The following is a 15315-nucleotide window of genomic DNA, read 5'->3' as shown; positions in this document are numbered from 1 at the left end:
GTCTACTGTTTTTTACCATACGCTTCTTTCTTGAGTGGAGCCTAAAAGTGAAGACATCCAACCATTTCAAATTACATAATTGTTCCGAAACCTCGTGTAGGCGACTTTGTTGGTTTATGAAACTATTATCGTAATGTTTTCGAGCATGGGACAACATGACACTTCAGTAATCATTTGTAAGATTAGTATTCAATTCTGAGTTCCCAATGTGCTTGATATGTTTAATATTTCGCCGTGATGTAGCGACCTTTAGCTAATGTTTCTGTATTAGTTATTCAAATCAACTGCGTCTAAAATATGGTGTACAGTTCAAGCGCAGGCACAATAAATTATTTATGAATCTACAAAATAGCAAAATGCATTTTCGAAGTTTCCATGTTCAAAAACCAAAAAAAAAAACATTCACTTACCTACAACATCCATATTCTTCATCTCCATCATCGGTTTCGCCAACGGGTTGTGTCCCCCCATGAGACGACCTCGCTCATCCGTGTCCAAACGTGCAGGTCTCCATACTCTCCGGAATCTCATCCCGCAGCAGCAACTGCAACAGCCACCACTACTGGCCCTGCGTTGTTCAGTGTCAGTACCACAGCAACTACTGCTGCTGCTGCACTTGTTCCCCATCTGCGTTAATTTTCACACACCTCACCTCGATATGTTGCGTTCTATTAAATTAATTACACACTAGGCACTTCACTGTGAGAGTTGATTGAGATTTAAGGGAATTATTCCACTGCGGTAGATTCAAATTTTACTGCTTGACTGCTGTTGTTAACCACAAACCTGGGAGGGTCGAACAACAGTGCAAAAACGATAAGAGTTCAACAAGGTTGAATTCAATTATTTGTTCCCCATATAGGCTAGGCAGGCATCAATTTATGTACGATCTTGAGTGCATGTTCCAAATTTGTCCTAGTTAACCTACACGGGCAATCAAAATGGGTATTGACGCAATCTTACGATCGAATGTATTCCTTCTCTAGGGATAATAATTCTCCAATCAGCAGTCCCATAGGAGTATAGGACAACAACATATGTAATAAATGAACCTTTACTCAGATCCTCAAAAGATCAAGAATACAACTAGAGATGGGTTGGGGTAGTAAAAATGCGCGACAACTAGTTTACAAATTCAACCCGTCCGTCGTGCGTCCAGCCCACACGCGATAGCTGGAAGCAGCTGTCCGATGTTGGTGATGTCACGCGCGATCACAGACAAAAGTCTCTCTTCACGGTCAAGGCCTTCGATACTTGACAGATGAAGGTGAGTGGGACATTGTTTGGTCTATGGGTGAGTATGATTAAATTAGAATAATCATAATATGTTTCTTCAAATAATACAAACTGACCAACGCCGTTCGGGAGAGGAGTGGTATATTGATGAATGTTCATGAAATTTTAATGTATCTCTTTTCTGCTTTCTGTTATTCAGTTTATATCAACCAAAAATTTATTGTGACAAATAAGAGGCAAGTACGCGGCTTTTTTATTGTTTATAAGGAGAGTTGATACTTAATACTTAATAATCTTATGACTGCATTGTATCGAGTATTGAGCTCTACTAACCTACAAGATCTTCCAAGGACTTCTTAATCCTCTACTTATCCTCAAGCGTTATTGTAGAAAAAACATTATGTCTTCGGCGAAGTTGTTAAAAAGTAATGTATGGCGGTAACTTTTGTAAACCACAATTTGGCACTAGTATGCATTTTAAATATATTATCTTGATTATAAGATACCTTAGCCCTATTATTATGTAAAGCCAAGAAATATTTTTTTAAGTCTTTCCGTTGTAGTTCTTTTCATGACTTCATTTGGGGTTACTCCAGGGATCTTTCCGAAAGTGTCCTCTACAATTACTACCTGAATTCGTGCTGATGATCCTCCAGAATAATAATCAGATATTTGTCCTCGAGGCCTCAAAGAGGTTTGCCCTGGAGTTCCTCCAGGAATAGGAAGTGCTCCAAAAAATATCTTCTGTTGTTCCTTCCGAAATTCTTTAAAGTGAAGGTAGAACAAAACCACACCTAGAATTTTTCGAAACTCAAATCTGCAAGTCCAAACAGCGGTGTACTGGTGGTGAACAATCGATCAACTTTTCAGTGCGAAGCGTCATTTGGATTTTCATAATTCTTGATTTTTTGGAGGAATTCCTGGAGGCATTCCAGAAGGAATCTTTGGAAGAATACCTGGAGATTTCCGTGTAGGAATTCCTGGAGACACTTCTGGAAAAATTCCGGGAGAAATTTTTGGAGGAATCCCTGGATAAATTTCGAGAGGGACATTTGGAAGAATTTCTGGAAGGATTCTTGGAGGAGTTCATTGACGAATCCCTGGAGGAATTCCTAGAGAATTATTATTATTATTATTTCTTTATTATAGAGATTTTCAGCCCTAGGCTGGTTCATCTCTTCCATCCTAGAGAATTCCCTGGAGGAGAGAAATTGCTGAAGGAATCCCTGGCAGAATCTCAGGAACAATTGCTGGAGCAGCCCCTGGAAGAATAGCTAGAGGAAGCACTTGAAATATGCTGGAGAAATCCCTGGAGGAATCCCTGGAGGAATCCCCGGAGGAATTCCTGAAGGAATCCGTGAAGGAACACCAGGATAAATCCCTAGAAGGATTACAGGAGTATTTCTTGGAAAAACAGTGAAATAGTTTCTGGAGGAATCCGCGTAATCCTGGAATTACTGGAGGAATTCCTGAAGGAATTTCTGGAACAATTTCTGGGGGAATTTCTGGAGCAACTACACGAGGAATTCATTGACGAATCCCTGGACGAATTGCTGGGGAAATCTCTGGAGGAATTACTGGAGAAATCCTTGGTGGAATCCCTGGTGGAATCCCTGATAGAATTTCAGAAAAAAAACTCTGTAGGAATTTCTGGAGGAATCGATGGAGGCATTCCTGAAAGAATCCTTGGAAGAATTCCTGGAGGAATCCGAGGAAGAATTCCTGAAAGAATTTCAAAAGCAATTGCTGGAGCATTTCCGTGGAAGCATTCCAGAAGTAACTCCAGGGGGAATTTCAGAAGCAATTCCTGATGGATTTACAGAAGAAATTCCTGCAGGAATCCGTGAAGATATTTCAGGATGAGCCCTTGGAAGGATTATTGGAGGAAACCGTAAAAGAAATCTAGATCGAATTTCTGAAAGAATCCGTTAATAATTAGCTGGAGAAATTCCTGAAGAAATATCTGGTGGAATATCTGAAGTAGTTTCTGGAGGAATTCCTGTAGACATTCATTGACAAAACCCTGGAAGGATTCCTGAAGAAATACCTGGATTAATTACTAGAGGAACACCTGGAGAAATCTCTGGAAGAATCCCTGGCGGAATCTCTGGAAGAATTTCAGGAGGAATTCGTGAAGGAGTTTGTGGAACTCCGGAGGCATTCCTAAAAAAATCCTTGAAAGATCTCCTGGAGGAAGCCTGAAGGAATTCCTGAAGAAATTCCTGCAGAAAATGCCAAAGGAATTCATGGAGGAATCCCTGGAAAAATTTCTCGAGGAATTCCTGGAGAAATATCTGGAAAAGTTCCGGAAAAAATTTCTTTAGGGTTTTCGCTAGAGGACAGCTTGGACAGAATATAAAGAAGAGGAATTTTTGGAGGATATTATGGAGGAATTCCTGGAGGAATTTCTGAAGAAGCTCCTGGAGGAATTCTTTGAGGGATTTCTGGAAAAATTTTTGAGACGTCTTGAAAGAATGTCTGAAGAAATTCATAGATAAATCCCTATAGGAATTCCTGAAGAAATTCCTGTAGAAATTCCTGGAGAAAATTGTGCAGAAATTCCTGGCGGAACCCACGGAGGCATTTCTCAAGGAATTCATGGAAGAGTTCCGGGAGAAATTTATTTAAGATTTTCTAGAGTAATCCGTGGAGGAATTCCTGGAGGAGTCCCCAGAGAAAATCTTGGAGGCATTCTGGCAGAAACTCCTAGAGGATTTTCTGGAGGGATATCTGGAGGAATACCTGGAGGAATTCTTTAAGGAATTCCTGAAAAAAATCCTGCAAGAATCCCTGAAGGAATTTCTGGAGGAATTCCTGGAGGAATGTCTGAAGGAACTCTTCGAAGAATTTCTGAAGAAATTCCTAAAGGAATTTCTGGAGGAATCTTCTGAGAAATTTCTGAAGAAAATCATGGAAGAATCCGTGGAACAATTCCTGGAGGAATTCTTGGAGGAACTACTGAAGAAATTCCTGGAGGAATTCCCGGAGAAATTCCTGGAGAAATTCCTGGAGAAATTCCTGGAGAAATTCTTGGTGGAATCTCTGGAGGAATTTTTATAAGAATTTCTGAAATAGTTCTGGGAGAAATTTCTTTAGGATTTTCTAGAGGAATTCCCTAAGGAGTTCCTGGAAGAAGTCATGAAGGAATTCTGGCTGAAATTTCTAAAGGATTTAATGGCAGAATCCCTGAAGAAATTCCTGCAGAAACCCCCGTAGGAATCTCTGAATTCCTGGAGGTATTTCTGCAGGGATTTCTAAAGGAATTTTTGAGGAATTTATAGAGAAGTTCCTTGAGGAAATTTCAGAGAAATTATTCGATAAATTTCTGGAGAAATATTTGAGGTTCTTGGGGTAATTCCTGGCTGAATGTTTAAAGGAAGTCCTCAAGGAATTTCTGAAGAAATTTCTAAAGAAATTTCAGGAGGAATTATTTGAAAAATTTCTGAAGAAAATCTTGGATGACTTGCCGGAAGAATTCGTTAAACAATTCCTGGGTAAATTTCTGGAGAAATTCCTGGAGGAATCCATGGAGTAATTCCTCGAAGAGTTCCGTGGTCAAAATTTCTTCAAGAATTGGGAAATTCTTGGAGGTATCCCTGAAGAAAATCTTTGAGGAATTCTGGCAGAAAGTCGTAGATGACTTTCTGGAGGAATCCCTGAAAAAAAATCCTAGACCAATCCCTGAAGGTTGGAGGTATTTCTAGAGGAATTCCTGAAGGAATATTTGGAGAATTTTATGGAAGAATTACTGAAGAAATCTCCGGAGGAATTCTTTGAGGAATTTCTAGAGAAATTTTTGAGGCTTCCTGGAGGAATGTCTGGAGGAACTCTTCGAGGATTTTTTTTGAAGGAATTTGAAAAAAAATAAAGGAATTCCTGGAAGAATACCTGGAGGATTCCTTGGAGGAATTCTGGCAGAAATTCGTAAAGGATTTTATGGAGGAATCCCTGTAGAAATCACTTTAGATATCCCTGATTCCTGTTGGAATTCCTGGAGGTACTTCTGGAGGAATTTCTGAAGGAATTTTTGAGGAATTTATGAAAGAGTTCCATGAGGTATTCTTTTGGAAATTTCTGGAGAAATATTTGAGGATCTCTTCGAGGAATTTCTGAAGGAATTTCTAAATGATTTTCAGGAGGAATTATTAAAGAAATTCATGGTGAAATCCCAGGAGGAATTCCTGAAGAAATTTCTGCAGAAATGCCCGCAGAAATTCCTGGAGGAGTCAATGAAAAAACCATGGAGGAATCCCTGGAGGGATTTCTCGAGGAATTCCTGGTGGAATTCCTAGCGAAGTTCCTTTAAGAGTTTGGGGAGAAATTCCTGGAAGAGTTCCGAGTTTCTTTAGGATTTTCTGGAGGAATTCGTGGAGGAATTCCTGTAGGAAATCTTGGGGTAATTCTGGCAGAAATTCCTAGAGGATTTTCGAGATTAATTCCTGGAGCATTCCCTGGAGGAACTCCTGGAGGTATTTCTGGAGGAATTCTTGAAGGAATTTTGGTGGAGGAATTTCTGGGGAAATTTTTGAGGCTTCTTGGAGAAATATATGAAGGAACTCCTCGAGGAATTTCTTAAGGAATTTTTGGAAGTATTTTGGAGCAATTTCTGTAGAAATTCATGAATGAATCCCTAGAGGAATTCTTGAGTAAATTCCCGGAAAAATTCAGGAATCTATGGAGGAATTTCTTAAGGAATCCCTGAAAAAGTTCCAGGAGAAATTCCTGTACGATAGATATTCTGGAGGAATTTCCTGACAAATCCCTAGAGGAAATCTTGGAGGAATTCTGGATGAAATTCCTACAGAATTTTCTGGAGAAATACCTGGAAGAGTTCCTGGAGAAATTCACTCAGGATTTTCTGGACGTATCCCTGGAATAAAATTCTGGAAAAATCCTTGCAGGAATTTCTGGACATATTTCTGGAGGAATTCCTGAAGGAATTTCTGAAGTAATTTATGGAGGAATTACTGGAGGAATCAAGGGAGGAATTCTTTGAGCAATTTCTGGAGAAACTTTTAAGACTTCATGGAGGAATGTCTGGAGGAACTCCTTGAGGAGTTTCTGCAGGAATTCCTGGAGGTTGAGTGTAGAATTAGCATCATTAGGCACAAATGTCCCAAATGGAGGATAACGTGCCTCTGGAGCCGGCCTTCTGAGAATTAGCATCTAAGTTAAAATACACAAAAATAAAAACTAAAAAAAAAATTGCTGTAGGAATTTCTGGAGGAATTTTTGAGGAATTTCTGAAGAAATTCATGGAGGAATGTCTGGAGGAACTCCTGAAGAAATTCCTGGAGAAATTCCTAGATGAATTCTTGGAAGAGTTCCGGGCAGTGGCGTAGCCAGAGATTTACTGTGGGGGGGGGGGGGTTCTTGACGATCAATGATACCTTTTTTATTATTTGACACTCACATTTCCTAAACAGTAATGTATAATGAGGACATATGCATTCAATATTAGTTGTAGTGTCAAAATAACGGCACAGCTGAGAATTAATTTTTCGCAAAAAAGCTTTTTATATTGAAAATATGTTCCATAAATGTTGGTCCTGGGAGGGATTGTTTGGTTGACCCTAAACACATTGGCTGGTTAATGGTGTCAGTGGCTGAACACATTTATAGCTGAATATTTGTCTGAAGTATGGCTTATTCAACCACTTTAATCAGCAGTGCAAGGATGGCTGAATATCAAGTTGAATATAATATTATTCATATGTGTCACCAGCTTTAAAACAGACACCAACATGCATATAGGGGAAATTACCTATTCTCGGCCGTTTTGTTCTCTTCGTCTTGGGGGGTTTTTTGAACCCTATTGAACTCAGAGTTGGCCTCAAATCCTTCCCAACTAAGCTGAATGATATGGCCAAGTTTCAGGCCATTTGGTTGTCAAAAACCCCCCATGACGAAGAGAACAAACCTGCCGATAATACCCATTGTCACCCTATAATCACCTGTTGTTCAATCTCTAATCAAATATTTTTTTACAGCTGACCCAAATAATGAGTCCTTATCGCTTCTTCAGCCTCAATCCACGTTTAGTTCAAGTAATGTCCTCATTTTCGAGAATATGTATACAATTGTGTGTGGTGTAGGTGCTAAGGTGAGTGACTATTAATCAGGAGGTCCAAGTTCAAATCCCAGTTTTTCCATAGATCAATTTATCAATTCCTTAACATCTCTTCTAGAAATAGAAAGCCGCAAATGGAAAACAATGCTAAAGAAAGTGTATTCTTTATGTTTAACCAAAATAAATAAATTGTATTGATGATCCATTAAGCGTATATTGAACTCTAAATCAGCCTTTCAATGAACTTCAAATCAGTTAAAGGTTGAATAAAATCACCAAAATTAGATGTTTAGGAGCTGAATAAAGGATTGTACCTTTTGTACTCAGCTTTTGATCAAATAAAGGCTGCTTTAAAATAGTTGAAAAACGTTTGTACAGCATCAAATTGTTACCTGGGACACTGTACCATTGCTTCGGTGCAGTAAGCGCAAAATACTGTGGAGGACGCCCTGGTACTCCACAGGCTCCGTTAGCGGTTAGGTTCCCAAGAAACAATTGTTAATTTAAGAAAGGTTTCTCAAACCATTGTTATTAAACCATATGTGTAATAATATTTGGTTTACTGGAACTGAAACTTTTGTTCAACTCTTGTTAGCCCAGAAATGGAGAATCTGTTCAACAAGGACCGTTGTATAAGCATTGAGAAATGCATGTTTTTTCAATGATTGTTCCTTGGTTATGCAACTGTTGTTCAACGTCAAAATCATCAGCTATTTACAAAAATATAAGAAGCTTTTCTTCAACGTTGATTAAACCAAGTTGTATGATGTTTTTTGTATAATCGTCTAATAAAGATCATGGAAACCATTTTTACCAATTAGCTGCTAAGTTCATAAAAACAAGATTTCTACAACAATCATTCCATCACAATACAATCAAAACATGGATATCATGTCTATTTAAAGATTTGATAGAACAAATGCTGCAAACATGTTTGTTAAACGTTTCTTCAATATTACTGTACCAATTAATTGGAAAAAATAAATTGCCTTTTTTCATTTTTTTTTACATACAGGGGATGGCCAAAATGTTTGGGATAGGCAATTTTTTTCTCCCACAAAAAAATTCAACATGCTGTAACTTTTCATAGAGTGCATCAAAAAATCTCAAATTTTAACTGCTTATCAACCTATTATATGTGCATCATTGGTACAAATTTGGGCTCGATTGATCAATGTTTCGCAAAGTTAGAACCGTTCAGGTAAAACACTATTTTTCAGACAACTCATTTTTGAGCTGTCATATCTCGGAGACCAGTGAACCGAATTGAATGAATTTTTTAACGTTTATCAACAATATATTGATACTTAATACGACGTTATAAAATGTAATATTTTCTCACGGCGAATTAAGTTATACTGGGTTGAAATTTTTACCCATATAGAGAAAAATAAGCCAAATATACAATACCACACAAAAATTGCTGAATGTTTTCTTCCTTCAATCTAAATAAGCTCCAATATATCTGATTAGAGATAACTTCCCAAGAAACAATTTTCAATTTAAGAAAGGTTTCTCAAAGCAGTATTGTTAAACAATAAGTCGAATTATATTTGATTTAGTTCAAATTAAACTGTTTTTCAACTCTTGTTAGCCCAGAAATGGAGAATCTGTTCAACTACTACCGCTTTATAAGCATTGTGAAATTAATGTTTATTCAATTATCGTACCTCGGTTATACAGCTGCTGTTCAACGCTAAAATATTCACTTTTTTCAAAAAATATCAGAAACCTTTCTTTAACGTTTATTAAATGAAGTTGTTTGATGCTTTTTTGTATAAACGTCTAATAAAGGTCATTCAAACCATTATAGCAAATTAGCCGCTAGGGTCATAATAACAAACTTTCTACGACGATCATTCCACTGCAATACAATCAAAACATGGCAATTAAAATTATTTATATTTAGGGATGTGATGGAACAAATGCTTCGTAAGCGTTTCTTAAATATGAATGTAACACAAAAAATAGGAAAAATAAATTAATCATTCACATTTTTCATATTTCCATTGATGAATCTTCATATAAGCTACTGAAATGCATTTCAATTACATTTTTTATGAAACAACTCACAACCATGGCAAGACTCGAACTCGGGACCTTCTAATTCGCTGCCGTCTGCATCTGTTTTTCTCCAATCTGGATCACATGAATTGGAAGAATCAGAGCAGTATTTAAAGATTGAGTCGAATACGTTTCCGTTTATGCGTTGCATAAACATCACTTAAGTATCTTTATTCAATTATCTGATCAATGTTTGTTTAATCATTGCCACAACGCTTATTCATCAGCGGCGCTACTGGAGCTTAACAGTAGCTGTGTAATCTGCTATGTAGCCAACGGTGTTGTTTATTAAATTTGCTGCGGTTCAAACATATTTTAGTTTCAACACCCAAACAAGTGAACTGAGTGTAGTTTTTGACACTTAATAATGCCGGAATGAAAAAACCTTGCACCCAAGTGTAAATCTCCCGACATTAAGTGGATCCTGAGCCCGACCAAGATTGAAAGGATTCGATATTTGACGTTCGATTCGTGTTATGGCGTAGAAACGAAATGGTGGGAGAACTACTCATCGATGTCGGCTACAGTAGACTCTTCAGTTGCCGTTCAACGGTGTTTTCCGTGGTTTCGCTGCTTTTGGTGAATAGGTGAGTTGTAATGTTTTAAATAGTGAAATATAATTATGTGCTGTTGCAGCAAGGCTCATATGTGATGATCAATTCTTGTAATCAGCAACCGCGTAGACAAATGTAAACATGGCGAACAATGACAATTAAGTGATACTGTTACATTACTAATCAGCAGCTGAAAAAACTGATTAAGCAAGTTTTGTTAAACTACGTTTAAGCATTTATTCCACTGTTAATCATATGTGGAATAGCGGCATCCGATGCGTTGGAAACAGCCTGTGTTCTAAGATTATTACAAACCTCTTAGGCAATTGGTGGACATTTCTAAACAACTTTCCTTAAACTTTTGTTCAATTTGTTATTCAATTACCAATTATACGATGATCAAAGGTGCTATTTTCACTGTTTGAAATGCTTATTCGCTACTTTGATCAACACATATGCTTGTTCAACTATTGGCGCTTTTATAGAACATTTGTTAAACTGGCATGCTTATCAACGGTTTTGAATTGTTACTTGGGTTGAGAACAGAAGTGGAAAATCTTTGGATATCAACACTAAAATTTATTGACATTGATGTAAAAAAATTACGTTTTTTCGAGAAAAATCCAAAAATTGTCAATCTATGATAATTTTTTTCAACGTTTGAAAAGTACCCATGTTTTAATAGTTTGTGAAGCATTTGCATATTGTTAGTGTACGTTCAAAATTTCATTCAATTCGGTTTACTGGTTTCCGAGATATGACAGCTCAAAAATGAGTTGCCTAAAAAATAGTGTTTAACCCGAACGGTTCTAACTTTGCGAAAGATTAATTAATCGAGCCCAAATTTGTACCAATAATGCACATATAACAGGTTGACAAACAGTCAAAATTTGAGATTTTTTGATGCACTCTATGAAAAGTTATAGCATGTTGAACCTTTTTGTAAGAGAAAAAAAAGTTGCCTATCCCAAACATTTTGGCCATCCCCTGTATATTAAACTTGAAACAACTTTAAATTACTTACAGCTGTGCATTTTAATTACATGTTTATGGAAAACTTTCAACAATGACAAGACTCGAACTCGGGACCTACTGCTCCACTGTCGTCTGCATCTGCTCTGCTCCAATCCGGGATACAAGATTTGAAAATAAAATAGCAGTATTTAAATATTAGGTCGACGACGTTTCCTTTCATGCGTTGAATAAACATCGCTTGAGTAATATTATTCGACTAATTGTCTAGATCGACATTAAAGCTGATCAATGTTTGATTAATCATTACCGCAACGTTTGTTCATGCTTATAAACCTTTTAGCAAGGTTTGTTCATCTGCAGTGCTACTGCAGCTTAACAGTAGCTGTGTGTAGCTGATGTTGTTGTTTTGCAAAACTGCCAGCTGTCAAACACTTCTTAACCATTGTGAACATCCAGTCAATTGAGCTGTGTTTAAATAATTTTTAACATTTTTCGTATCGGAAGTGTGTGATTTCAGTGAAAAGCATCAGGCATTAAATGGATCTCGAGCCAAATGAAAACAATGTTCAATCCGCGTCGTGTCATGCAGAAGAAACGAGCCACTGGGGAACTTTCTGCCGATGGTAGTTAGAGGGGCTTCAGCTGCCGTTTTTAAAGCTCAGTGGTCTCGCTATCGTTCATCATTGTAGTTTTAAAGGTAAGTTGTGATGTTTTTAAGAGTGTTCGGTATATAATTATTTGCTGCTGCAACTCTCTTGGTTAATGTTTAATCCAGTGCGGGCTTAAAAACAGTGATCAGATTTATAATTGTGAACATGGCGAACAATAACTATGAAGTGATACTATTACACTACTAATCAGCAACTGAATGAAATGACTAAGCAAGTATTATTAAACTATACTTAAGCTACTTGTTCCACTGAGAATCATATGTGGAACAACGATATCTAATGAGTTAGAAGCAGCTTCTCTTCTAACATTGTTACAACATTATTATGCTATTGACGGTAATTTCTAAACAACTTTCTTTAAACTTTTGTTCGACTAGTTATTAAATTAACATCTATATGATGAACAAAAGTTCTATTTTAACCGTTTGTAATGTTTGTTCGTCACTTTGATCAACGCATACTCTTGTTCAACTGTCGGCGCTTCTGTAGAATGTTTATTAAACTGGCATGCTTATTAATGGTTCTGAATTGTTACTTGGGATTTTTATTAACCTTCCGTTAATCGCGCTGTTGTACTTTGTACAATACATGAGAATTATCGACTATTACTTTGAAACCATCTTTTCTATCGATGTCAACCCCAAATGTATTCTACAGGAATCTTATTTGGAATATTATAAAACCTTTTTTGAAAACAGTATAACTCCTTAGACCGTTCGTAATGCTGTTTTATTTTGTATGGCGAGTTTTAAAATTTTTAAAACTCGCCATACAAAATAAAACAGCATTGCGAACGGCCTTATAATGCGGAAAATTGAAAATCGCAATATGAAGAACGTACTTTATTTAAGATAAGATAGAAAGTTGAATGTGAATTAGTGTATTTCAAAATCTAAATGATCTAGAAATATGGTGTCTTCGGCAAAGTTATATGGGATATCAAGGGCCTTCGCGAGGTGATCTGAGAAATTCAGATTTCAACCGATAGGCGGCGCTAGTGAGCATGTAATTTTTATATCCCATATAACTCAGGATCCTGAGTACTTAGAAAGATGGTGTCTTCGGCAAAGTTGTTTGGTTGGTTAAACACTAACTGATGGAGAGCCGTTTGGTTTGAAACTTCACATCTAGGTGGCGCTAGTGGGCATTGAAATTTTATAACTCATACATCTCATATATCTCGATAACTCATACAACTCATATATCTCGAGATCCTGATTACTTAGAAAGATGATGTCTTCAGCAAAGTTGTTTAGTAGATCGAATACTAACTGATGAAGAGCCGTATGACTTGAAACTCCACATCTAGGTGGCGCAAGTGGGTATTCAAATTTAATAACTCATATGTCTCAGGACGCTGATTACTTAGAAAGATGGTGTCTTCTGAAGAGTTGTTTAGTAGATCAAACACTAACTGATGAAGACAAATATGACGTGCAATTTCACATCCAGGTGGCACTAGTGAGCATTCCTATTTTATACCTCATATATCTCAAGATCCTGATTACTTAGATAGATGATGTCTTCGACATTGTTGTTTGATGGATAAAGGATCGATGTACTTATCCCGTGACATTGACAACCTTAAGTAAGAGTATATTGAAATACGACGGTCAGATATTGAATATTTTACTAAGCGCTTACTCTTCATGTAAAAATAATCAATCAAGTGCAAATTTAAACTAATTATAATCAACTAGTTGTGTAATTTTCAAATTTTGAAAACTTTGGGAAGTATAAAAAATTACAGCTAGTTGATTTTTTTCTAGATGAATAATAACACGTTCATGCTTTTGCAACTTTACAGCTAGCGTCTTCTGGTGGCAGAAGCACGAATCAAATGGTCAATCAACTGAAAGCCCTTGATCTACCAAACAACCTTGCCAATAATATCAACTTCCAAGGTAATCAAACTCGGAGATATATAAGATATAAAATTTGCATACTCATTAGCACCACTTACTGGCGAAATATTGATTTCAACGACCCATCAACCAAATGCACTTAACCTATTTGACAACTATGCCGAAACCACCATCTCTCTTCTAATAACCAGGATCCTGAGAACTATTGCATATACACTTTTTATGTTCCCTAGCGTCATCTAGTGGTGAAATAACGATTCAAACGGACAACTATCTGTAAGTTTTCGATCTTTTAGAAGGTCGGCACGAGAGGTAACTTTTCCTCCATTTGGTCTTTGATCTACCAAACAACTTTGCCGAAGACACCATCTTTCTGAGTAAAGCGGAGCTTCGTGGCCGTTCGGTTAGCGTTACCAAGCGTGTAACCGCACCATGCTATCCACTGGTGCATGTAATGTATGTCGTGTCCATGGTCTAGTGTTAAGTTCTGTTAAGTCTATACAGCATCTGGCTGAAGACGGTGTACCGTGCCTTTTTAATCGGGATCCTACATGAGATTAAAAATTTACATGCTCACTAGCGCCTCCTAGTGGTGGCATTTGAAATCAAACTGTCACTCATCTATAAGCCCTTGATATACCAAACATCTTTGCCGAAGACACTATCTTTCTAAGTAATAAGGGTCCAGAGATACATAATATATAATATTTACGTGCTCACTAGCGCCGCCAAGTGATGAAATTTCAAATTAAACTGCAAATCATCCGTAAGTACTTGACCTACCAAACAACTTTGTCGAAGACACCATCTTTCTAAGTTATCATTTTCCCGAGATTCATAGGATATAAAGTTTATTTGCTCACTAGCGCCGCCTAGTGGTGGAATTTCCAATTAAACGGCCAATAATCTGTAAGCCGTTTACCTACCAAACAACTTTGCCGAAGACACCATCTTTCTAAGACATCAGGATCCTGAGATATAAGATATAACATGAAATTGCTCACTAGCGCCGCCTAGTGGTGAAATTTCAAATTAAACTGCGAATCGTCCGTAAGTCCTTGACCTACCAAACAACTTTGTCAAAGACACCATCTTTCTAAGTAATCAGGATCTCGAGATACATAGGATATAACGTTTATTTGCTCACTAGCGCCGCCTAGTGGTGGAATTTCCAATTAAACGGCCAATAATCTGTAAGCCGTTGACTTACCAAACAACTTTGCCGAAGACACCATCTTTCTAAGACATCAGGATCCTGAGATATAAGATATAACATGATATTGCTCACTAGCGCCGCCTAGTGGACGTATTACGAATCAACTTTGTCAGCATCAAGTAGCCCATGGAATTTACAACAACTTTGCCAAAGTCAGTCCTCCTCTAAACAATCAGGATCCCTAGATATTTCAGAATGTATGGGTGTTGTACAAAGTACAACGCGCGACTGCTCGCGTTACAAAAATTGGCGCGAGTACTGAAAGGTTAAAACCCCTCTAGCCACTCATTCTAGGCACGGTAAGCATTTAGCTGCATCACACCATGAATTAGGGGTCACCTGTTTAGTGGACTCTTACCACCGGAACAGGCGGTCCGTAGTGTTATTCTTAAGACAACCGCTACCGACACTACACAGCTATCGAGAAAAGAAGTTAATGTTGATGATCAACTTCATATGGGCTCGAAAAGCCGAAATTCTCGCAATTTTTGCGTATATGTACAGATTATTATTCGATTTACTTTTTCCATGTTTCCATTTAGGATGCCTAGCACCCTATAAGTAAACTGCGCTTGTTGGACTAAAAGTCTATATTTCATTATTCCATAGACTTTTTGAAGAACCTAGAGCAGGCCTAGCACTTTAATACAATATATCGTTTTCT

The 15315-nt window shown here is 37.4% G+C and overlaps 1 protein-coding gene across 2 annotated transcripts in view; it reads right to left on the bottom strand.

The window, feature by feature from the left end:
* LOC109430162 (annulin) overlaps positions 1-15315 on the bottom strand; it is an 81973-nt gene that overhangs the window by 66016 nt on the left and 642 nt on the right. For both annotated transcript variants that reach the window (XM_062849950.1, XM_062849952.1), the window contains exon 2: positions 411-699. In XM_062849950.1, coding sequence (XP_062705934.1) covers positions 411-627 — 217 coding nt within the window. In that variant the 5' untranslated portion in view covers positions 628-699. The remainder of the gene's footprint in view (positions 1-410; positions 700-15315) is intronic.

Source organism: Aedes albopictus, chromosome 2 (assembly GCF_035046485.1).
Source record: "Aedes albopictus strain Foshan chromosome 2, AalbF5, whole genome shotgun sequence".
NCBI lineage: Eukaryota > Metazoa > Arthropoda > Insecta > Diptera > Culicidae > Aedes > Aedes albopictus.
This window is presented reverse-complemented; position numbering and strand designations above follow the sequence as displayed.